At 38.3% G+C, this 24,663-nt stretch overlaps 2 protein-coding genes across 4 annotated transcripts; one reads left to right on the plus strand and one right to left on the minus strand.

The window, feature by feature from the left end:
• The first annotated feature begins 488 nt into the window (after nucleotides 1–488).
• PNRC1 (proline rich nuclear receptor coactivator 1) lies at nucleotides 489–4,096 on the plus strand. Its single transcript, XM_081941483.1, has 2 exons — nucleotides 489–1,217; nucleotides 3,048–4,096. The coding sequence occupies exons 1-2, from the start codon at nucleotides 804–806 to the stop codon at nucleotides 3,477–3,479; spliced, it is 846 nt and encodes a 281-aa protein (XP_081797609.1). The 5' UTR covers nucleotides 489–803; the 3' UTR covers nucleotides 3,480–4,096.
• Nucleotides 3,563–21,503, minus strand: SRSF12 (serine and arginine rich splicing factor 12). 3 transcript variants are annotated; one of them, XR_014174387.1, is made up of 8 exons: nucleotides 21,216–21,503; nucleotides 15,160–15,264; nucleotides 13,320–13,423; nucleotides 12,968–13,109; nucleotides 11,987–12,253; nucleotides 11,385–11,520; nucleotides 6,886–9,817; nucleotides 3,563–6,688 (listed from the first exon to the last, which is right to left on the minus strand). XR_014174387.1 is itself a non-coding variant. In XM_081941484.1 (5 exons), the coding sequence occupies exons 1-5, from the start codon at nucleotides 21,278–21,280 to the stop codon at nucleotides 11,965–11,967; spliced, it is 705 nt and encodes a 234-aa protein (XP_081797610.1). In that variant the 5' UTR covers nucleotides 21,281–21,501; the 3' UTR covers nucleotides 9,876–11,964. The 3 variants fall into 3 exon arrangements, 1 of the variants encoding a protein (XP_081797610.1); XR_014174388.1 differs by having other exon boundaries at nucleotides 11,385–12,253; nucleotides 21,216–21,501; XM_081941484.1 differs by lacking the exons at nucleotides 3,563–6,688; nucleotides 6,886–9,817 and having other exon boundaries at nucleotides 9,876–12,253; nucleotides 21,216–21,501.
• Between the last annotated feature and the right edge of the window lie 3,160 nt (nucleotides 21,504–24,663).

Consider the following 24,663-nt stretch of genomic DNA (forward strand, 5'->3'; position numbering starts at 1 on the left):
GACTCCTCCAAGAGCTCAGCCAGACCTGCTGATTATCTAAGCCGGTGGCCACGAAGCGGGGAGGACTCTCCTCCTGATGCACGGCGCCATCGCGTTCCTCTAGCAGCCCCGCAGCCTCCGGGCCTCGCGCCACCAACATTACTGCAGCCGCCGCCTCCTCCTCTGCCATAGCCGGCCGCCGGAGTTCGTTCGGACCTCCCGCTCTGCAGGCGACCACTTCTCACTCTCCTCCCCCTCCTCCTTCCCGATTTACTGTCACACAAATAAGAGAAGCGGGCTAAGCGCCGTTCGGTCGTCCTCATTGGACGACGCCACCCAATAGGCCCAATCCTAGGCTTGTTTACTCAGAACTCTACCGAATTGAGAGGGAGGGCCTGTCGCTAGACAAAGGACACTCCCCGCCCACCACGACCCACAGAAAACATTAAAGGACTCTTAGAAGGGGGAGCCCCCAGCGCCCTACCTCTCTGCAAGCTTTACGCCTGCCTGGATTGGTGGCGCGGATGCCGTAAAGGAGTAAATTCTCTGATGATTGGGCAATAGGGACGGGAGGCAGAGGCTCTGTTCTGATTGGCGGCCAACCGGAAGAGGGCGTTCTTTCTTGGAGTAACAACAGTAGGGCGTTGGGGTTCCTCGCTTCACTCCCCGCCATGTTCTCCTGAGAGAGGATCTGCTCGCTTCGACCAGCGCAGCCTCGGCTCCGACCGAGGCTCAGCAGTCCCATCCCTCCACCCCCGATTTTTTTTGCCCTCCCCGTTCCTCCCTGCTCCTGCGCTGCTGCGCATATATTCTAAGCTTTAACTATGGTGACTACCACAGCGCCTTCACCCTTTCTAGCCCGGGTGTCAACCGGTACCGAAGACCGTCCGTTTCCTATGTCCCTTTTTCAACGACTCCTGCGGGCAGACTACAGCAGCGAAAGCCCCCAACCTGGCTGCTGTCCGGGACTAGGACCAAACGGTACCGCAAGACCGTCGCTGAAAAGAGTCCGGCGACGAAGAGGGAAGATCCGCTCTGCTCCCTGCGGCTTCTTACAGTGCCGCTGCTACCAGCAACTCCAACAACACCGCGCCGGCTTGGGACGAAGGAACGCCGCGCAAGGGACGCGCAACCCTTCGTCAGACTCTGGATTAGAAACGGGACGTTCTAGCGAGGAAGCTCCGGCGCCTTCGCCGAGAACCACCCCGGTCGTTACAAACAAGCCCTTCAGGAAAGAGGTGAGGCGAACCACAGGACTGAAAAGCAGCTTCTTTCTCTAAGAGGGAGGGAGGAGTCCGCTCCGGGCTGGGCGGGCGGGGCCGAGTCTCCGTTACACGGCCTGCGCGTGAAGGCAGTCGCCGCAGGGAGATTCCACGGGCGCGGATAGGCAGAAAGCCGCGCGCCAATCGGCTTCGAGCTTGCGCCCAGCAACAGACTCAGATTCGGCCCCTGGGCTGAGAAGAAGCGGCGGGCGAGGGCGGGCCGCCTCTGTGGCGGAGAAAAGGCTCATTCGGTTTCGCTTCGCAGTGCCCGCTGCGGGGGCGGGGAGCGGATGGCCGCTCCCTCTACTTGTTTACCGAAAAGGATAACCGGGGAGGGGGGGGCTTACTGTTACCTGCCAATTTGATCTGTTCGATTTGAGCGTCTCTTAAATCTTGTATTATATATTTTAAATCTGATGTCGTACGAGTATGCCTTACTTTAATTGTGATGCTTCCGATAGGAATAAACCAGCAAACCTTCCGGTGAAGTGACTCTGACTTGGAAGACGTAGTTAGAGAAGGGTCCTTGTGGCTTATGCTTCATCCTGGCAAGCAACTTGTCTTCAAATGTTTTTAAGCTCGACCCTTTCCCACCCACCCATCTTCCAGACCCTAGGGACACCCTATGGAAAACACTCTTTCCTGCTGAGTGATCGCTTCATTTTCGTAGTTTTTCCTCTCCCGAAATCTTTGCGGGGTTTGCAATGTAGGATGGTTCAGAGGTGGTCCTCAACTTATGACACTTGAGCCCAAAATGTATGTTGCTAAGTGAGACATTTTTAAGTGAGTTTTACCCAGTTTTATGACTTTTCTTTCAGTGGTTCTTCAGTGAACTATTGCAGCTGTTAAATTAGTAACACCATTATGTGAATATGGCTTTCTCAGTGACTGTGTTGTCAGAAGGTCGCCAAAGAGGATCACATAACTGTGACACCACAACCTTTATAAATATGAGTCAATTGCCAAGATACTGAATTTTGATCATGTGACCATGGGGGTGCTGCAGTAGTCTAATGAAAAATGGTTGTGTCCCTTCAGTGCTGTTGTAACTGAATTGTCACTAAATGAACTGTTGTAAGTTGAGGACTACTTGCACCTTAGTTTTAACTGGCACTGTTTCTTACTTAGGGACATTATTTCTTTTAAAATGTGTTCTATGAATTACACATTTTGGTAGGAAACAGTATTATAGATATGAAATCCTCAGATCCCTAGTCAGATCCTCAGAACTGTAATCGGTCATTTCAGTGGGAACCTTTGACTAGAGGAAAATTACATTATTCTGTTAATCTACAGTTTTAAAGTAACTTAATTGAATATACAAGATACAACAGTGGTCTGATTGGCTATAAAGATTCTCATACATCATGTGTATTCCTCAGCCATTTAGACAGTAACCTCTAATTTTTGGGCTTAAAAGCAAACTATTTAAATTCGTTGGATTGAAGCAACCTGTATAGGATTAGTGTTAAGATCGCTAGAATTCTGCTTATTTCCGTTTCCATTTTTAATTATGATTTTTAGAAAAGTGCTATCTCAAAACTATTGTCTCTAAAGTGAGACAGGTCATGACATCTAGTTTACAAACTGAAGGCAAGCCAGGAAATGAAGGAAAAGGATAAAACAATTTGACAACAATTGTGAAGTGCAAACAGGCAATTTATAGCTAGGTGAGCCTAACTTTTATTTTTATATGGAACTATAAGCTAACATAATAGAATAAAGGATTAACTGATGTGTATTTAATATTAAGACATTAGAAATTATTGTCGGAGATATTTATGAGATTATCTTCTATCTTTGCAGTTGTTCAAAAACAGGATGGGAAAATCTGAGAAGATTCTGTTGCCTTACAATCAGCCTGTTCACAATATGCATCTATCTGACCAATCAAAGAGTAACAGACAGAGGAGTAAATGTAACATACCACTAAATAAATTCCCATCCACAAAAAAGTGTGAAAATACATTTTGGCAAGAATCGTTATCATCTGAACTCATTAAAAGGCAGGAGAAAAAGCCTTTGAAAAATACAGAAAATTTTAAAGCAAAGAAATCTATTTTTGTGACAGAAGCTAACCAAAAAGAAAATTATGCTGGGGCAAAATTTAGTGATCCTCCTTCTCCCAGTGTCCTTCCAAAGCCTCCCAGTCACTGGGTTGGGAGCACTGCTGAATTTTCTGACAAAAACAGGAAGATGGCAGTCCATTTAAAGACACTCTTAAAAGTTCAAGCATAGCTTCTGGATACTGACAAAGAATATGCCAGCAATCTGAATCCAGCCTTGTTGCATTTTGATGTTCAAAGGACTGACTAGTCTTAAAAAAGAAACCTGTACTCTAATTTTTTATGGATATGTAAATAATGTATATCATGTAATGTGTATATTCATATTTTGAGGTACATTTTAGTTTTGTTATGAAAGGATGTATTTTACATTGCCCATGCAGTAGATGGCTTTTGTACATAATAATGGACATCTTTTTACAGTGTGTTTGACACATGGAAAGATCTGTCAACACTTGCACAAGATATTGAGATTTTTCAAAGGAAAAAAATCTTATTAATTTTCAAATGGAAATGTGAAAACATTACTGTTGCACTACTGAAAAATTTTACAGTGCCTGGCACACAATGTTTTATTGAAAAATAAGCTCTCAGAAAGATGTGAATTTATTTGAAAACAATATATGGAGTTAAATTTGATTATACCATATAAGCTTCCATACAAACTTCGGGATTTAATTGACACCTGAAATCTAGCACTTATTATCTAACTTAGGTAACAGTGCTATCTACCAGAAATGATTGGCTAGTTTAAAAAAAATTAAATAAAATAATTTGGCCTCCCCCTTACTTGGTGGTTATTTTTAATGTGTTTTCTGTCTAGCTGAATCTTGGAAAGCAATTTCAAATGCTAAGCATTTTTGTGTGATACAGGTTACATTTTCTAAATGCTACATTCATTAGAAACCTAATGTATTGTACAATACAGTAATTAATTTCTTTTTATGATTAGTTCACTGCATTATATTAAGATTGCATATAGGACACTGATGCAGTATTCCACAACCTTAACAGTGATCGTCATAATGACCTAGAAAATTGGTCATTAAAATCACAACTGAATGCAACTGCATATTGCAATGTGAATGTGTGTGTGTATACACACACACACACATACATACATACATACGGTATAATTGCCAAGGCCCATAACAAAGCATATATAACAGATATGCAGGTCAGGATACTCCCATTTATTCCGGCAAATTTAATTTTGCTGAATTTGGATATGGAAGGACGTACAGTACTTTCCTGTATAATTAATAGGAGACTCTTGAAGTAAAAGCTAGTTCTTTAACGTAAGAAACATAAACAACCACCATATCCTTTTCAACAAGATCACATACCTAAAGGAAGAAGATAACTTCTGTATGCTGTTGAAAATGCAAGTGGATCTTCATTAAGTATTTTTTTCAGCAGTATTTCCAACATTAGTTGCAGCCTGTATATAGTTACTTGTTCCTTATCAAACTGGTTCAGAAACAACATGTTTACCTGGAATGTGTCATTCTGGGAGCAGTTTATATTTTCCAGAAGTAAAACTTCCAGAACAGATGAAAGGGAATGTGACAAAACATGAGCATGAGGTTCTGTTTCTGTAACAATGAGTTGCATGCTATAATTGTACAGTATACAAAAAGACAAATTATTTCCAAGTCATATTACAAAGTATGGTTACAATACTTTGTCTACAATAAACACAAAGCACATTAACTCCAGCCCTGAAGTACAGTTAACAGTGCTTTTAATAAGAAAGTTTTTTGCAAAAGTATACAAGATAAACATTGTAGTTATTAGAATTCTTCCATGCTTTGAGGAGGAAAGATGCTTTGTGGTACACAGTTGTGTGGCAGCTGGCAAAATTCCTTAGAACCTTTATTTTTCCAAGACTGCCTCAGGCTGCTGTAAAATCCCAGAAATAAATGCATTTCATTTCAGGAACCGCCAACAGGTGCTACTTGATATCTCCACACAAACACCTTACCCTCTGGATCGAATAGCATTGTACGCATCTAGTGGCTATATTTACGCTCAATGAAAATTATATTTTGCTAAATATGTAACAAAGATCCTTGTTTAATAGAACTACAATTTAGCCCATTTGGGTAGAAATCATCCTTCACATTCCATATATTTTCAGGGGGAAGAAAACAATGGTTTGGATAAATCCAGTTCCGGCCATGCTTTCCTTAGCAACAAGCAACATTCTGTAGAAACTTCAAAAGGCTTTAAAAATGACAGATGGGATAGTATTTCAATGCTGCATGTTTTCACACAGGCCAACAATGTAAGGACACATAGTTCTTAAAGCAGTTCATTACAACGCACTAAAGGGTCAAAATACTTCCACAATTAAGAGATAATTGTACTGCCCCCATAAACTAATAGAGGCACTGCAAGCTAATGGAACTAAATTGATGGAACTCAATAATAGCTGAAAGGAGATTTTTGAACAAATTTATACACCCAAATCAAAATGGATTTTTGCCTAAGAGACAAATTAAAGAAGAATAATTTTGAACACATTGGAATATTATGAAGTACATCCTGAAAAACAAACGGTTTGATCTTTTTAGGTGCGCAGAAAGTATTTGATAATGTAAATTGGCAATTTATGATATTGCAATTAAAATACATGGAATTTGGTGAAAAATTACTAATATGATGAAGGCAATATATACTAAACAGACTGCAAAAGTGATTGTAAATGAGAATGTTAACATCAAAAAAGACACAAGACAGGGATGTCCATTGTCCCCTTTACTATTTATTTTAACATTGGAAGTGCTAATTAGAAATATTCGACGAGACACAGAAAAAAAGGGATGAAGATTAAAAAAAAGAAAAATATAAACTACAGGCATTTGCAGATGACCTGGTATTTATCATAGAGGAACCGCAAGAACTGGACCCAAATTGATTAAGAAAATAAATGACTGGGGAAGTTGCAGGATTAAAAGTAAAAACCACACAGATAAACAGAAAAAAGATTTAATGGAAAAGACATATTCAGATAGTGAAGAAAGTAAAATATCTGGGAATTCATTTAGCAACAAGATGTGCAAGTGTAAAAGAAGATAATTATGCTGAATTGATACAGCAAGTTAACCTTGACTTGGAAAAGTGGAAAAATCTGCAGCTATCACTGATAGGAAGAATAGTCACCATTAAAATGAATACTTTCCAAGATTACTACACCTGTTCCAAACAATTCCAATAAAGCTGGCAAAGAAATACTTCGATGAATTAAACAGATTAATATCAAAAATTATCTGGCAAGGTAAAAAAGCAAGAATAAGTCTGAAACTGTTACAGGACTCTAATAATAATAGAGGCAGCTTTGGGTTGCTAGATTGGGAGCTATATTACCAGGCATCTGCACTTATGTGGCTAAAAGAATGGATAGCTTTGAAACATAGATGATTATTAACTTTGGAGAGACACAATTTGCAAGTGGGATGGCACGCCTTTCTATGTATAGGAAAAATAAAATACACAAATACCATATTTCCAAGGACACTACATTAGAAATGCTCTGTTTTTAGGATGGGCAAAAATTAAGGAAAAGCCAGTCTGGCTCTCCACAATGGACGCACTGATATATCCAAATGTGGTTGAAACGGAAAAAATCATAAGATATTCTGAATGAGAAAGGAGAATTGAAAAGAAAACCTGAACTGAATAATCAAGGGATAGATTTAGAAGATACAAATAAAATCAAGATATGAAAAAGATGCTAAAATGTGTTTTTTATAAAGAATCAACAGAATTGGACCAAATATAATAGCAGAAATATTTCTGTTGGGTATCATACCAGAAAAATATAATAAAGGGACTACGTATCTAAAACTCTAATACTACATGTGTTAACAGGCTAGAATTGTATTTGCACAACATTGGAAAAGTGTGGTGATCCCTACAGAAGAGAAGATAATTTAAAAAATACTAGAATGTGCAGAAATGGATAGACTAACACTTGAAATTAAAGAGGACACAGAATATTTTGAAATATGGGATTCGTTTAATCAATGGTTAACTAACAGAAAAAGAAGTTAGAACGTTTAAAATTATAAGAGAAGGTCTAATTTTGGCTTATAACAATATGTTTATTATTAATATGAATTAGTACCAATTATTATTAATATTATGAGAAAACAGTTATATGATCACTACTATGGTAATGAACATGATGATTGCTCAAATTAACTGTAACTAGACAACACAGTTTATATAGTCATTAAAACTGTTGCTCTTTCTTCATATAGTAAAAATAAAAAACTTATAGAAAAAACAAAAACAAAAATATCAATTGGGTAACTGTGAGCCAGTCAGTCTCCCTTATCCTTAAGAAGAAAGCAATGGCAACTGACTTCTGAAAATTTGCCTAGAAGATTGCATGGACTGCATGATTTGAGTCATGCCTGATTTGAAGGATAATGTTGTTATCCATGATCCTAGAAGAAAGATCTACACATATTAGGGATACTGTCTAGGAATGAAGTCTGATACCTATGGGAAAAGAGGTGGACAAAATCCTGGCTACAGCTGTCCTATTATCTTGCCTTATTATTGCCTTGCCTTTCAGGAGAAACTTTGCAAGTTTCTTTGCGTTTTTGACTGTGTCAAGCTTATTTCAAGACATACGTGGCCATTTTTGTAGGCTTATCTCATGACAGTGGAAAACCATGCTGCTATTTTTGGCAATTCTGTCACAGATAATCTTGTATGTAATGAGAAGTGCTCCAGGATTTTCAAAAAGGAAAAGGATTGAGGGTTGCAAATTAACCACAGGCTGCAAATTGCTTACGCTGTTTTATAGCTTAGCCTCGCATAACTTTGCTTTGAGGATTTTCTCAATTGAAGAGCTGGTGTGAATCAAGATAATGCCTGCTTAAATTCATGGATTTCTGCGTAGGATCATAGACTTCCTTTTTTTAAAAAAATTGTCAAAATTTTGCCCAGCCCTGCCTATAATAATTAGTATACACATATAGTAAGGTAATTGCAAAAATTAAAGTTTTGTAACATTGTCTAATGAAATGCTTTTTAAAAAACAGTGCATAATGCAGCCTTTCTGCTGTTTCTCTGTCCTCAGGGATGTAAAATACCATTTCTTATCTGGCAATCCTATTTTGTAATTTGTTTCAATGATGAGGGAAAGAAAGAAGTATTGTCACGTTTAAAAGTAAATACAGGTGAATGCAGGAGCTGTATGCACTGGCTGCCTCATACACATACAGACTGTGTTTACAGAACACTTACATATTCATAATTAACAAATAAACCATAGTCTTGCTGGTTGATGAGTAATCCAGAGGTATCACCTTATTCCCAGCACCCCATTTAGAGTCCCAGAGACAGTGGGCAGGGAGAAATATGGGAGGACTTCTTTTTGCTTCTTCTTTTTTAAGAGGGCTTAAGGAAATTTGAGGCTTCTCCAAAGACCTGCCCTTTCCCATAAAAAAGCACATAGCTACAAACTGAGACCGAAAGTGAGAAGTATCTGTTTAACTCAAAGAGAATCATCTTTCCATGAACTTGGGAGATTGTGCTGAACTGCCATATTTCTTGCTGATGCTATTTCATTTTAAACTATATGAACAGAAATACAAACAATTCTGAAAATTTTCTAAATGTCTAATCAGTGGGAATGACCTTGGGAAATGGGGAAGAGCCATACCCAGATAAGCCGTCAGATAAGAAGGAGCTTAACCCACAGGATCGTGGGTGTTGCAAACCTCTCAGAAGGTATCCTCTCCCTAATTTCTGGGGCTGATAAAAGCAACCAAGAAAAATGTACTTTCAAGCTTGGAAGATTATGTAATAAAGTAGAATTAGTTTATCTGGGAATGCTTCCTATCTTACAAAGCTGAGAGGGTAGTATATATGTACATACCAAATCATACAGTGGTTTAATTGGATTTAGCAGCATGTCATTCTGATTTAGTGATAAATGATCATAAACCTCAATAACATTACTGTTATTATAACATACAAGTTTGTGCTATCTCAGTGACCAAAGTTGACCAATAATAGATGTAGCAAGTAAGCTATCAGACTTCTGGTTTGACAATTAGTAGATCATACTTTTAAGATTACACCTGTTTAACAAGCAGCATCAAAAGAACTTCCAATCCGAATTATGCTGCTGAAATAAAACAACTCTGGGATAATCGGAGGTTATGTTCACTTATAAGGATTGTGAACTCAGTTAATTCTAAATGCATGTCTGCTGTATCAGACTGCTGAGTTCTGAAATAAAATAACAGTTATTTCCATTCCATCCATGCATCATCTTGGAGAGAGGCAGATGTAGAAAGGAAATGGTTGTAACATTCCTGACAATGCAAAAAAGCTTGGGGGAATGTCTCTAGTGTAATTGCTCTTCATGACAGCATTAATCTTCAAAAGCTAACACTCACAACAGGAAGAATATTGCAGAATTTCCCCTATATGGCACCAGTCTTTTCAAGCAACCTGAGACCATAAGAACTGTGTTGGTTATGGTTCCTGCAATACAAAAGAAAAGTCAGTCCAAGCAATTTACAAGGTTCTGAAAGCAAACCCATTTTTAAAGAAGCAAAGATGAAAACTGCATGTATTTTATTGAAATATCTTAAGTTATGAAATAACAATGATACTCTCAACACTTGCTCATGAAATGTAGTTTTACTGCCACTACAATTATTTTAATACAATGCAGTGCTTGTACCATGTAACAGACATCACAGTTACCATACATTTAAAAAACAAAGAGTAAGTTTCCAAACATTACTACACAATGCAAAGTGTCATATATTGTAAAATACAAAAAAAATTAGAATACCCTCTGTTACTTGAGTTAAACACGCTAATAATGACTTTATATTGAGTCGCTTAACTGTTAAATCATATTACAGGCTTAGAATTTAAAATGCTTCTTGGTGTCATCTATACTGATCACCTACTACAATGATATTCTGAAATTATAGATGTGATAAATTTTACACAACAAACGTTAAGAGTTTCACAAAAACATTTAACCACACATGGAAATCATGTGCTTAACAACTTATATTACAATAACCTCAAAGTATCTTATATTTCTAATTATTTCCTTTTAAAAAACCTGTTTAACTAATCTGTTTTCCATAAGCACTAATTTCAATCAAATTAATCATGTGATCATTATTCATGTTGCAGAGCAAAAGATTGCTGCACAAGAGCAAAAGCTGTTTCTACTAAATAGCAGTATGTAATGAGAAAATGAACTGTACCAGTTCAGTCTGCAAATGTAAATTACATTATGAAATTTATGTTTTGTTTTAAACTCTTTGCAGTAGAGACAGCCCATCCAGGAATAAAAAATCTAGACCTGGCATCTCACTTCCAAGCTTTTTTTCTATTTGCAGGCAAATTATTATTGATCAAAGGTCTAACACTTCATTTGCACTGGTGTCCTTGTACACCCTTTCACATACCACAGTCAATCTAGAAAGCCAATGTTCAACCATATGTTATCATTTAAGGGAAAATGATGATTTCCTGAAATTCACCTCCATTTGATAATAGAAGTGAGATTTAATGTAATGCAATGTTACAACGCATTCATGTAAATTCATAATTTTAGTTCCAGAAAACTCCAGAGTATTGCTTTCTTTTCAAATAAAAGTCTAAAGTAAAATTGCCAGATCTAATCAGTTTTAAATATGAAATTAAGAGACAAATGCTAGACTTCTACTACCTTGTATCATATATGTATCTCCATATGTTATACAAGTATCCCCATTTACACTGTTAACATGCTTTAGAGAAACATAGACAAGCTTTAATTTAAAGAAGCTTTACAACTTGAGTTGCAGTGCCTTCCTATCAATTTTTGTTTCTTAAAACATACTTGTCATAATAATATACATGAATGGTTGTCCTCAAATAAAATCTTGATATCACCAAAAAGGTACCAAATAGTGCCAATTAAAATAAGGGCAACAGCAGCAAAATTAGTAATATAAACAATGTAAAAAACCAAATTATCCCAAGGACAGACCTGTCATTCAAGCACTGAATTACATGTAATTTTACTTTGATTTTTACTCACTTCTGCATGCTCATCTCCTCTTAAATCTTGCTTGGAAATTTCAGGGGGAGGGGGATGAGTTGCATAGGTGGAATGGAAAATCTGATCCATCAGCTCTCCATATTTCTCGCAGACTGACACAACTGTACTTCAATACCTACTAAAGTAAGTAGAAATGGGTAGAGAAAGACTTTCCCTTCCAACTCCATTACAAAGCACCAGACAGACCTGTGTGCACCCTTAAGCCAGTACAAAATTACAGTAGCATAAATTTCTTGCTGTTCCAAAGGTTTGGAAGAAAGGTCCAAAGATAATTCTGTCCCAAAATGAAAACTTTATCTAAGAGCAGAGCATAATGCTAGCTTATACCAATAGTCAGCCTAGGTTCAAATTGTATTGGACTCTTTAAGTTAAAAGAAACTAATTTCGGCTAAATAAATGTTTATGTAATGCTAGCAAATTTTAAGGAGTTCTGCTTATTAAATTATGGACCAAGAGAACATAGCAAGACCTATCATTAATCAATTATCTTACATTTCAGGTACATTTAGACAGATTTTGTTCTTAATTTGTGCTCATAAAAAACTCTTAGAAAAACACATTAATCTTCTTCAGATACTGACTGGTTACTATTTCTCTGATAGAAACTTCTAGAGCGAGAACTGGAGTTGGCATGTTTCCGTGGAGATTTAGACAGTGATCTGGTAACTGAACCTGAGCGCTTTGGATGTGAGCGTGACTTTGTCCTTGAAGTAGAACGTCTTCGGTGGGAGCTGGATGGTGATTTCTCAGCATATTTTGAACATCTCTGCATTGATTTTGACCGTGATCTTCCTCGAGAGGTAGAATTTCTTTGAGGTGTGATTGATCGTCTTGGTGAGCTGGAATGCCTTGGAAGAGATTTTGAGCGAGACTTAGATTGACTATGAGAATGCCGTCTATGTCCTGACATGCAAATCATCCACAGTATTAGATCTGTGCTTGAGCCAAAGAATTACTGTAGTTTATTTGTCCAAGTTTCCTTTATTGTGAGTTCTAGGCAGACTTTATACCCAAAGCCCCCAGCTGTTTTTTGAAACTAAGGAAACTACTGAGGACATTTAAAAAAGGATTTAAAACAATCCCAGAAAGTGAACGTGGATGGATCTTCCTTAGACAATATCCCTAGTTTAGCCTTCTGCTGAAACCAAACACTTTCCGAATTGTAATTTGTACATCTTGTGTGTACATTTTGTACCTTGCAACAGCAACAAGAATACAACCACTAAGAGACAGCATGCAAAGCAAAGATAAACTAGTGCTTCCAAGTTATAAAATATAAGCAGTTGTAGATAACTCTACATTATGGATCAGCTCTTAATTTCTAGTCCTAGTGTTCAAATTATTTTTTAAGGAGACAGATTTACTGAACCTATACATATAACAGATGTCATTATTCATTTGTTTATTGTTTTCCTATGCCATTCTACTTCAAAATTAACTTTGAACAGCATTTCCTTTCCCTCATTGGTTACCATCTTTGCTATTATATTCGCTTGAAGGAGTTTATGCAATTTATGAAGTAGCATTTGTTTTTACACTGATTGATATTTAAACTAACTTACTCTTTAAAGCTGTCAGAGTGTCTTCTACTCCAGCCCCATGATGAACTTCGGCTACGTGTCCTCCTTCGGCTACGGCTTCTTGATCTTCTGTAATCCATTGGAGAACACTGGCGACGTTCTTTTGACTTCATCTGACCTGGGGCTGGAAATTAAAACAAAAACTGAATGAATGCAAAGCAACAGAATTATCTTACATTGTTAGCATGCTATTACTTTTACATTTTAATAAACTGTCCCTCTACATCGTGAGTGTCATGATTTTTGGGCTTGTGTAATTCTAAGCAATATGAAAATCTACTTTCTTAAATAAATATTTGCAGAATAAGTAAGTGATGTGTTTATTTTCACTTACTTTTGCGATCCCCTTGTGCAAACTGTATTTCAATTTGCCGGCCACATACCCACTTTCTATTGAGGTTATAAAGAGCATCTTCTGCATCACGGACATCTTCAAACATGACTGTCTGTTAAGGACACTTTAAACATGCACAAAGCAAAAAAATGCATCATATAGCATAGACCACACACTCAAATGTTTTTAAAATAAATTAACTTATTTTTATATTCTACATAAAACTTAACTCTTGCAAATTCTATGTGGTCTCTTAATTCTAACAACATTTCATCAAGGTATATGCTAAGAAATATGTAAAGTGTGAAAGGAAGATCACATCCCCATTCAGGAAAAAGGACCAATGACCACAATTCACTTTCAGGTGTTCACTAAATGTTTCAAAACACTACTGGCTTTGCGTTTAATCAAGTTCAAGCATCTACCAGGGTCCCAGAATAGGCAGAAGATATCATTACCTTATCATATAATCATTCCAATTTTGCACAGGCATGCAATAGTACATAGATTTTATTTGCAAGTATTATCTGTTAAAAGGTTGGTGGGTATTTTGTGTGGGACTTCAAAATCCTGATCAACTGTGTTTGGAAATGTAAATCTCCCTTCACACTTTGTCTATATTCACACATCATAGACATAATTGTTGTAATCATGGCTTGCTGAATGACTAGTACTGGGTGGATTTACATAACATTGGCCAAAAGTAAACAAATACAATAAGTCAACATCTGAAACTAGTTAAAAGCAGCAATGGAAGACAAGCATATCTGGTGTACTTCAAAATATGAAGCATCTCAATGTCACAAACAAAATAAGACAAGACTGAATGCAGTATAAATCCAAAATTCTTTGACCACTGAAACAAATACAAAATTCCTGCACAGGCTAACTTCATTTCATTTCAATGGCATATCTTTGTGTAACAAATCTGCTTCTTCTTTTATATGAATGCCAAGAGTCCTGATATGAAGGAATTCTCTGTATAACTGAGCCCTTATATCTCTAGTGCATCTTTGAATAGGTGCAAATATAGTTATGATATGCACCTTGCAGTAAGAGTCTTCATTAGCATCTAATGGATAACTCAGTTCAAAATTTGAAAATATAGTTCAATATTATTCTGCCACTTATTTTCATAATCATCTGACTTTTTCATTTTGCTGTTTTTTTAATTCTTTTACAACAAATAAATTTTGATGATATAGAAATTGTGCTAGATAATCAAAACAAGCACTATTGCACTTATATCTATTTTGTTAGGGAATAGGTTAATAGAAAAACCAACAAATATTTGTATACAATTATTTTGTATTAATTTAAGAAAACAGTATTTAAAACTAGAACAGTTATAACAAACAAATTCTTGACTTGAAATGTAAGAGTTTGAGCGATAAGATACAAAAGGAAACTTTGTCAGTTACCTCCACGTCACTTGATCTTGACCGTTACTCTTTTGGGCTTGCTAGATGGACTTGACAAGGGCAGTAGAACCAACCAAATCAGACTTGGCTTTGACTTTGGAACTCGTGCAAATGTCGGAAAGCCGAAGCCTTAACTTGGTGTTGTGGCTTTGTCTTTTTCCTTGAAAAAGGACTTTCCCTCTTCCAGTTTTCTTTTTATCTTTTTCCACCCTCCCTCTTTATTCCTTGAAGCTTGAACTTTAAGGTGTCTTTTGGCTTGCCTGCTTGGACTCTATCTAACCGGGTTCATTCAAACTTTGGGGTGCTTGCCAGCCACTGTGGACTGCTTTACATTTTCTGAGACAAAGAAATAAATACATTAAGTTAGGATGCAATAACAACAATGCACCGCAATAACAATACAATGAAATAAAGGATATTGTATATAAGCAAATCCTCGTGGGCGTCTTGTGTAGAAGTCAAGCGGAATGTATACGTCTACTACAGGGCCATATCGACCAAATTCACGGCGCAAATCCTCAGGCCTGAAGTGTTTTAGAAATAAGGCAAAAAAACATGAGTGTATCTATATAATGGCACCTGGTACCCATGAAATGTTTTCTATATTTAAAAATATTAAAGAAATATTTTGAATAATCCTAAAATTTCTTGTGGTATTAATTCAAACTTTAACCTCTACTTTGGCTACTTGAGGAAGTCAAAACTGGCAAATATTGAGTACTTTCAAATATATGACTATTACATTAAGCAAAAACAGACATGAACCTTTAAGACCCCTCTCATTTATTTTTCTAGTAATGGAAAAAATGTGTTTTTTATTTAAATAGTGAAACAATTTAGGCAGCGAAATGCATGACAAAAAGGCCACAAACAAGAAAATCGCAAAGTTTGTTTCCCTTCTTGAAAGTGCTATTATAAACTGTACTCTTTTCAACTCTAAAGAAAGAGTATAATTTATCCTGGAAGATACCAGGACTTATGAAGGTGAGAATACTGTGGGAAAGTAAAAGCACACCTTTTTCTCTCACAAATATAGTGGTAGCTGAACATGAAGTCTATAATTAAACTGATTCAGGAAAGAGAAAATGAAAACTTCTTTACAAAGGAAAAATGTGATGTAGTGATGAGTTTGAAAAGGGTTACAAGAACTCATAAAAATGATCATGCACTACAGAGAACTGAATAAATCGGGATCATAGAAATATCACATTTACTGAAGGACCTATGCTAATTACTAATTAGTAATTAAAACTGCATTTCTACAATACATTATGCATAAATGTAACCTTAACTAGGTTAGTTACAAACATAACAGGTGCAGTACAGGACAAATATTAAGGTATTAGATTAGCACAGGGAAAACCGGGTTAAACTTCCACCTTCATCTTAGAATCTCACCTCAGAAACTAGTTATCCAACTCAATCTAACCCACATCCAAAAATTGAAACAGAGAATACTATACAGAGAATGTTGTATGTATTATGTGCTATGTTGAGATCCTAGAGAAAAGGGCAGGATGTAACACAAATCAAAAATATTTTGCACAATGTGTGATCTTTAGTTGTTATTTTTTGAGTCTTGGTGTGGGAGGGTCAGAGCTGATCTAACCTAATTGATTGTCCAATAAACATTTGGTATGAACTCAGAAAATGATTAATTCAATATCCACAAAATCTGTGTTGTATAAATGGAGTTATGGGCTAACTGCTGGAATTGGGTTCTTTATTTTTGCTTCTATGATTTCTGATTATACAACTAAATAACTAATGTATACAAATTTCTAGGTTGGGCAATATAATCATTTATTCATTAGCTAAAAGAAAACTTATTTGATACTTCTCATAGATAATGAATCAGCTAGTTATTGCAAATAAACAAAAATCCTATTATAAACAATGGGATTGTCTCACTTCTCTTAACAAAAATTAAAAGAAATTCCACTCTGGTTGGAACAAAGCCTTTACATTAAAAAAATTTCTTAAATGCTATTTCTACACACTGAAGGAAATCCCTACAAGCCTGGAGTTAAACAAACTGATCCCAATTTACACGAGTCTCATTCTGATAAACACACACACACACACGCACACGCACACTGTATTTTTCGGACTATAAGACACTGTATTTTTCGGACTATAAGACGCTCCAGACTATAAAATGCACCTAACATTTGGGGAGAAAACGGGGAATAAAATCTGCCTCCCAGGAATTTGCCTCCTTACAGCAAACAGCCTGGTCAGCTTCAGCACAGCCTGATTTAGCATGAGTAGCTCATTGGCGGTTGGATCTGCCTCCTGGAATATCGCTGATCAGCTGTTCCAAACTGCGGGGATCGCCTCTGCCTATCTCCGCGCCACCTATCACCATCTCCACATTCCCTTATTGGCCTCCGCGCCCTCTGCTTTCGGCCCATTCCAGGCAGCGGAGATCCCCACTGCCTGGAATGAGCCAAAAACAGGGCGCACGGAAGCAGCAATAGGTGGCAGCGATGATCCCGCAGCCTGGAACAGCTGAACAGTCGTAATTCAGGAGGCAAATCCCACCGCCAATCAGCTGCTCATGATAAATCAGACTGTGCTGAAGCTGACCAAGCTGTTTGCTGTTTGCTACAAGGAGACAAATTGCTGGGAGACAGAGGCTAAAGAGAGTGGGCAGGGCTTCGGCAACATTCACTCTATAAGACGCACAGATATTTCCACCCACTTTGGGGGGGGGGTGCGTCTTATAGTCCAAAAAATACAGTAGTGAGTGCATAGTGCTGTTAGTGCATAAACAGTTGTTTTTTTTGATGCATTGCGTGTTAAGTATAAGAATCAATAAATAAAGATGGCGTATCTTAGCATCAAAGTACATATTTAAAAACATAATTAGCAAGCTACACAGGAGGTATATGTGAAAAGAATTGTTGTACAGATCCATATTAGAATCTTAGCAAGCAAATTTTAAATGTTTAACAGCCATGATCCTAATCAATTTGCCTTATTCAAAATTAATCTGTTTGTTTCAATAGAGCATTTCTTCATTATGTACCTTTGCTGGTGCAAAAGGGCCAATTTACATTACAATTGTATTGTGATGTAAAACAGTTATAGTATTTCCCCCTGTACAGCGGTCAGCTAAATTGAATTCTCCCCAAATTTTTGATGAAGACGACAAATCATTAATTGCTTCTTTCAACTTTAAAGAAAGAGATAGTTTAATTCTGAAATTCCCATTAAATGAGGAATTTGACCATTTTTTGAAAGAGAAATTGCAGAACCCTCCCCCCCTACATGCAGAATATGATGCCTTGTATCCCAAATTACTGTGAGAGTATCTCTCCTCATGGAATATTCTGATAGAAAGGGGATATAATACCGTGATGAAAGTGATCATATTCACTGTACTTGTTCTTTTTCATTCCACCCTTTTCTTGCTGCAAAAAGAAACCTGCTAGATCAGGAGTGTCAAACACAAGGCCCGAAGGCTGGATTTGGCCCACAAGGTGCTTAGATCTGGTCCGCGGGGCCACCCTGCAAACAGCAAAGGACCGGGCTGTGGTGCTTCTGCCAGTGAAAATGGATCTCACGAGGGCAGCCCAGCGCAACTGAAAATGAAGCTCAGGAGCCCATTTTTGTTGGCAGAGCGCTCAGGCCACCCCAAGCGCCCCTGACATAAGTGGCATCGAGCTAGCCATGCCCATTGTGCCCATCCCAAGGTCAAACAGAACCCTGATGCGGTCCTTAATTAAATTGAGCTTGATATCCCTGTGCTAGATCAACAGCAGGGAAAATAATTCATTAACAACCTCCTTGTTTTTTCCATCAGTGGGAGTTTCCACAGCATCATTTTGTTTGTATGTAGGCAACCTATAATTTATAGCTCCATTACAATGAAAACAAAGTCGGTAAAATTGTCAGAGAAGTTTCCTACTCCCAAATAAATAACAAAGGTTTTTTCCCTACTGGTACCTCAACTATAACACAAACATGGCCTGGAAGCATCTTTATTTTATCAGATCTGATGGTGTCCTCATCCATGAGTTAAGATAAACTTAAACTTGGCTGTAACTCTAAAGGAATGTTTTCCTCCTGCTCTGATATCATCATGGGCAGTTTAATCACTCATTACCTTGGGGATAAGTATGGGAACTATAAGGAGTTGAAACAGAGGTTATAAATACAAGATATGGTTTAGCAATGGTAACAGCAGATTTTATAGGGATGCAGTTTTCTGTTAATGAAAGGTAAGAGGGTAGTAGTTCGATAGGGGAAAGAACTATATAAACACATTCTAGTTCCATTCACATATTATTATTTTATTTATACTCAGATGTGTGCAGTATTTAAATCTGAATAAGGATATTTGAATTTCAAATTAGAAGTGAGTACACTCTCTGTATTTCTTGATAGCTCCTGAAAAAAGCCATAGCAGCAGTGTGCACTCGGGAAAATAACATATGACAGTGATGGCGAACCTTTTTCTTATGGCATGCCAAAATTGTGCGTGTGCACACATGCCCACTCAATTCTCCCTGCCCACATATGGCACGCATACCGTAGGTTTGCCATCATGGACATATGAATTCAAGAGGCTTTCAAAAACAGCAGCAACATAGGCTGCCCCGTCACCATCTCACAAAGTATTAAACATATTATGCAAGATTGCCCAAGACCTGCATTCTCTGATTTCCTGCATGAAGCAAATCCAAAGGGAATAATCTGGATAGCTGAGTTGGACATCCAGTTATGAAGCCACTGCCATACTGCATTGAAGTTTTAAATAGAATTACATGGACTGTGTCTGTATGTATGTTTACTTCTCTTCTGTCATGTTCTCATCATATGCTTAATAATAATGAAAACAACAACAGCCATCTCCCAATTTGAAACACTTATTGTCCTAACTTTATCTACCAATAAGCCCAGGAAAAAGTTTGCATCTTTTAAGGGGGGTATTGACTGATTAATTTGGATTCAAATGTTGTACAATCTATTTGTTCTATTCTCTTTTTAGGTCCCAGGAAGACAGGATAATTATAAAAACTTTTAGATAAAGGTCTCTTATGTGAAAGAAAAAATGTTTCAATGGGTTTACTATATTCATTTTTAAAATGACAAATCTAAGGAGGTAAACAGCCCTGATTATGTTTGGATGAAAAAGAATTTGAAAATATGGGGGTTGGTGATTAGAATGGGGAATGACTCTCTCACACACAAATACACACACACACACACACACACACACACACACGAACAGAAGGCAGTTACAAATAATTTTTATAATACTGCTGAAAAAAATGCATGGATGCAATTACCAGGAGCCAAACTTAATTTGGGGGCATCTTTACCATGTATATTAGAAATGATTAAATGTTAATTTAATCAGGGAACCATACTTAAATCAGTTAACATTGAAAATTAATCTATATGATAGTGATGAAACACAGTAAACATTTTATATCTAATTGAAGTTGAGAAGAGAGCAAAAATCATATCATTTAACACAATAAGGCAAGTTATTTTCAAAACATACCACGAACTGAAACTTATACAAACAACTGGATGCAAAGTTTTTGCTTCTTCATACACAGGAGAGAATTGCAGCAAATACAATCCACTTCCAAATTATAATCTGCCCATCTCAAATTTTACAGTACCTACCTTGTATTTAAAAAAATTACAGAAGCCTAATTCCCATTTGCATCATTAAGTTATATGACTTTCAATTAAACCTCAGGCCTGGAGGTAATAATATCAAAAGAAAAGGAAGGTGAGATTGAATCCACAGAATTATATCCGTGGCCTGATTCTAAGCTTACATTTTCATTGAAAGCACACTGGAAAGATATCAAAAAATCTGTGAAGTTCTCCCCAAATCTTGGGACCAACGTGTTGGGGCATGCAGCTAGATTTCCCCAGAGAAACATACTGCTATGGTGATAACAAAAGCAAGTTAAGTTTTCCTCATAGGAATCAATTCGTCGTCCCCTTAAAGCAAGTCGTGGGGGAGACTTGACATTGGAAGGGAGGGAAGAGAAGAAATCCTGCTCTTACTTCTTAATCCTATTCAGAGGCTTTTTCCCCCCCTCGTGCTTTTTCCATTGTGCACTCTATGATTTTTTTAACACCCAATAAATAACATTTGGGGGGGGGGGGGGAAATAACAAGGAAATGAACAACGTTCTCCTTGGGATAGGCCCCAGAGGCCTTGAGAAGCAAAGCTTCGCCCAGTAGGTTAATGTTCGGTGCAGGTATTAAATGCACAGACGTCGGTGGGGAATAAAAACAAATGACCACCACCTCCTCGAAAATGGTGACGCTTTCTTCCCGCCGCATGCCTAACCCGGGCTGCTCGTCACGCTCCGGCCGAGCCCACATGGCTGCCCCGGCGACGCTGCTCCCAAAACAGAGGAGCGACGAGCCCCGCTCTTCCGAAAAGGCCCCACCGCTCCCTTATAACTCCGGCCCGCCTCCCTCCACCATCTCCTCTCACCTAGTGGCGTCCGCCACGTTCCTGACGAAGAGCGAGGTGTTGGGAGGCCGCGTATAGCGGGACATGGCGGTCGGAGGCCTGAGATCTCCCCTTCGGGAACAAACCAGCGGCGAGCCGAGCAAGGCGAGCTGGAGACGGAGGAGATGGAGGAGGAAGAGGAGGAGGAGGCTTCGGCTGCGGCAGAAAAAGCCGGGGTGGAGACGGCGAGCGGCGCCGCGGCTGCCACAGCGAAGAGAGGCCCGAAAGAGTCGGCGAGGGGGCGGGAACAATGGCGAGAGCCGGAGGTGGAGAGAGAAAGGGCCGCGCAAGTCTCCTCCTACAGGTCGCGGCCTCGCTAGACACCGCGGGAGCTATGTCCCGAGAACTGGAGTGGGGATACGCGGGGTGGGGAGAAGGACGACTGGCTTTCCAATGGGGCCGGGGCCTTCCAAACCACCGCGGAGTTTCATGCAGCTGGGAAACCTCTCAGGCTGAATTCTCAGTCGAGTTCTGGCATCTTTAGTAGCAGCCAGACATCCCTTTCCCTCCCTCCTCTCCAACTCTTCAATATATTTTATTCAGCATCATAAATAGGAGCTCTCCAACGTTAAAGGTTACGGAAATAAAGAACAATCCGTCAATTGAAATAAAGAGAGCCGTAGGGATGCAAGAGCACGTTTATTATTTATTTAGCATTACACCTCCCTTCCCCAAGATTCCTGAACTGTTTACAAGCATTTTTTTTAAAAAAGCTAAGAAGTCCAATAAATGACACGACCTCAAAAGCGCTATCTCCAACTCATAAGATAAAATCCCAACTAAAGGTAGTCCGCCATCACCATCATAAGTTTCAAAACGAAATAGTCTTTCCTGCTTTGCAAAGGGTCAAATGCATTCCTGGTGGCAAGGTGTACCAGACTGTTAAGTCCTCTATGAGAAAACTGCTTTTCAGTCTACATCCCCTTCATCTCTTGAGGCATTAAAAACTCAAAGTACCCCTTTTATAGGTGATGCTATAGGATGGGCAGAATCCATCTGAAGCAGATAGCTTTGAATGAAACGGAACTGTGTAGGGCTTTTTAGTTAAAGCTACTGCAAATAGAAGCCTATTTGATAACTAAAGCAGCCAAAGTAGTGTATTATAGTAGTAGTGGATTTTCCCTTTCAGAAGTCTGGCTGCTGCTTTTTATGCCAATTGTAGATGCCAAATTATCCATTAAAGGCAGCTCCATCTATTACACAATAGTCTAAAATTATAATAAAGATCCAAGTCATTGTCACCAAGACTTCACAGTTAAGGAAGGGCTAAAATAACAGTAAACGTTTCTTAACCTTGACAACCTAAAGATGTGTGGACTTTGACTCCCAGAATATCCACATCAATAATCCCCTAAAAACAGATTTATTTAATTTCATGGCACAGTGCCTGGAGAAGAGGCTATGTTTTAAATACCTTAAATTGGGCCTTACTCCAATTTATATAAACCTTACTCTAGTGGCCCTCAAGCCATTGAAGTAAGGTTTATATAAATCTCAAGGATCAATTTAAGCACAAATTAATATATTGACGGCATTGATATTACAGGCTGAATAGAAAGAAGTCTAAAGAGGAACAACAACAACAACAACAACAACAACAACAACAACACAAAAGGCATGCTTCCTAGATCCCATCAGTTGGCACCATTTAATTGAAAGGATCCAGAGCATGCCCAGATCTTGTGGGATGGACATAAATAACTGAAGACAAGATATCTAACAAACAACCCATCCCAGTGCCATAAATGGCTTTGAAAATGACAATCAGCATCTTGAATTACTTCCAGAAACCTACTGGGAACCAATGAAGCTCATATAGTAGTTACTTGAGCATACTGAGATGCATACAAAGCTTCCCCGCTACTGCATTCTGAACCAGATGTAGCTTCTGAGCAATTTTTAAGGGCTGCTATGTATAGTTCATGTTGCAATAATCCAGGTGAAAAGTGATCAAAACATGATGAGTAAAGTAAATAGGAGCTTGCAATTCAAAATGGGTGTAGTTGACATATAAGATATATTACTGCAAAGGAAGGTCCTGCTAGCCATGGCTGCTATCTACTCTTCAAGCAGAGGCTGCAAGTCTAGGAGGACTCATACGTTTAATCACTACTTCCATTTGCAATAATCCAACTTCATCCATAATCATTGATGGGTATTGCTAGATCTGGTAGGCTTTCAAATTTATAACCATTAGGGCTGAGATTAAGCTTATTTCTTTCCAATTAGGTACCCATGTCCCCCAGACACTAAGAAAAATCCTGAATGGCATCACTTGGTCACCCAGGGCTGGAGATACACACAGCTGAATATACGGTAGTCAGCTTATTAGGAAATCTGATCCCATACATTGGAATATTTTACACAGCAGCCTCATGTAGATGTTAAATAGGAGACAGGAGATAGTAAAGTCCTGTACGACTACACAAACCTAAGGTCAACCAGTCCCCTACACCAATATTGACTGAAACTAATCCCAGAGGAAGGAGGAAGAACCATTACAATACCATGCATCCCATTTGCCAGAGATCATCCACAAATACGATCAGCGACTCTCTAACCTTTTCTTTGTGACATTGATCTTGTTACAGAAGGGATGACAATTATTTATTTGATTTTTATAGCTGCCCTTTTCATCAATGACTCTGGGTGACGTACCTCATAAAATTTAGAAACAACAATTATCCAGACGCCATCCAATCCAAGCCATCTTCAGTTTTTCCTTCCAACCTCAGCTGAGTTGTGCAGCAATTCTCCCATCCAGAATAAGGTTTTGGAGAAGAGGCACCTTATTTTAGGTAGTAGTTGGAGGCCAGAGTGACAAAGTTACCAATGACTAGATAATGGGATACAGTCCAAAGGGTTGCAGTACAGAATTGGTATAAAAAGCCAGCTTCATAGAAGTTCATACCTTTATAGGTATGTTTGAGCTATGTGGCTATATAAATTTAATAAATAAATGGAAGTCCATAAGCTCATAGAAGTTCATATCTTCTGCTAGAGTGACCTGCCCCTTATCTCCCACCAGATTCTCACCACCCCATTACCATAACATTCTTTTCTCCCCCAATGCCACCCAAAAAATCAATTTCCTCTGATCTTCCTCATATCTTTATCAACTCTAATTCTTATTCTGTAAGAAAGAACCCCATCCAATATCAAAAGGACAAACATACCAAACAGCTAGGTAATCTGGCTCTTTGCTTTGCTTCTGCTTCAGAATTCAACAATCGCTAGTCCATGTCAGCCAGTTTATCCATTCCACCCCACCCACCCACCCCCCACACCAACACATCATATTCTCAGTTCCACAATGATTTTTACCAGGAGCAACTGGAGGCCTAGAACAGCATTCTCTGCTCTCCTTACAGGTTAGGGTTACCAGAAGATCCCCAATATGGAACATTAGGTCTCAGTGTTCAGAGTTTAT

This window comes from Natrix helvetica, assembly GCF_964273705.1.
Source record: "Natrix helvetica genome assembly, chromosome: 2".
Taxonomy (NCBI): Eukaryota; Metazoa; Chordata; class Lepidosauria; order Squamata; family Natricidae; genus Natrix; species Natrix helvetica.

What these genes read in the sequence shown, in the direction of transcription:
- PNRC1 (XM_081941483.1), top strand. Translation starts at nt 804, where the DNA reads ATGGTGACTACCACAGCGCCTTCACCCTTTCTAGCCCGGGTGTCAACC. An exon ending in ACAAGCCCTTCAGGAAAGAG is followed by an intron (nt 1,218 to 3,047) that starts GTGAGGCGAACC and finishes CTATCTTTGCAG; the next exon opens with TTGTTCAAAAACAGGATGGG.
- SRSF12 (XM_081941484.1), bottom strand. Translation starts at nt 21,280, where the DNA reads ATGTCCCGCTATACGCGGCCTCCCAACACCTCGCTCTTCGTCAGGAAC. An exon ending in AACGTGGCGGACGCCACTAG is followed by an intron (nt 15,265 to 21,215) that starts GTGAGAGGAGAT and finishes AAAACACTTCAG; the next exon opens with GCCTGAGGATTTGCGCCGTG. An exon ending in CACTCTGACAGCTTTAAAGA is followed by an intron (nt 12,254 to 12,967) that starts GTAAGTTAGTTT and finishes ATCTCTTCCAAG; the next exon opens with GCATTCCAGCTCACCAAGAC.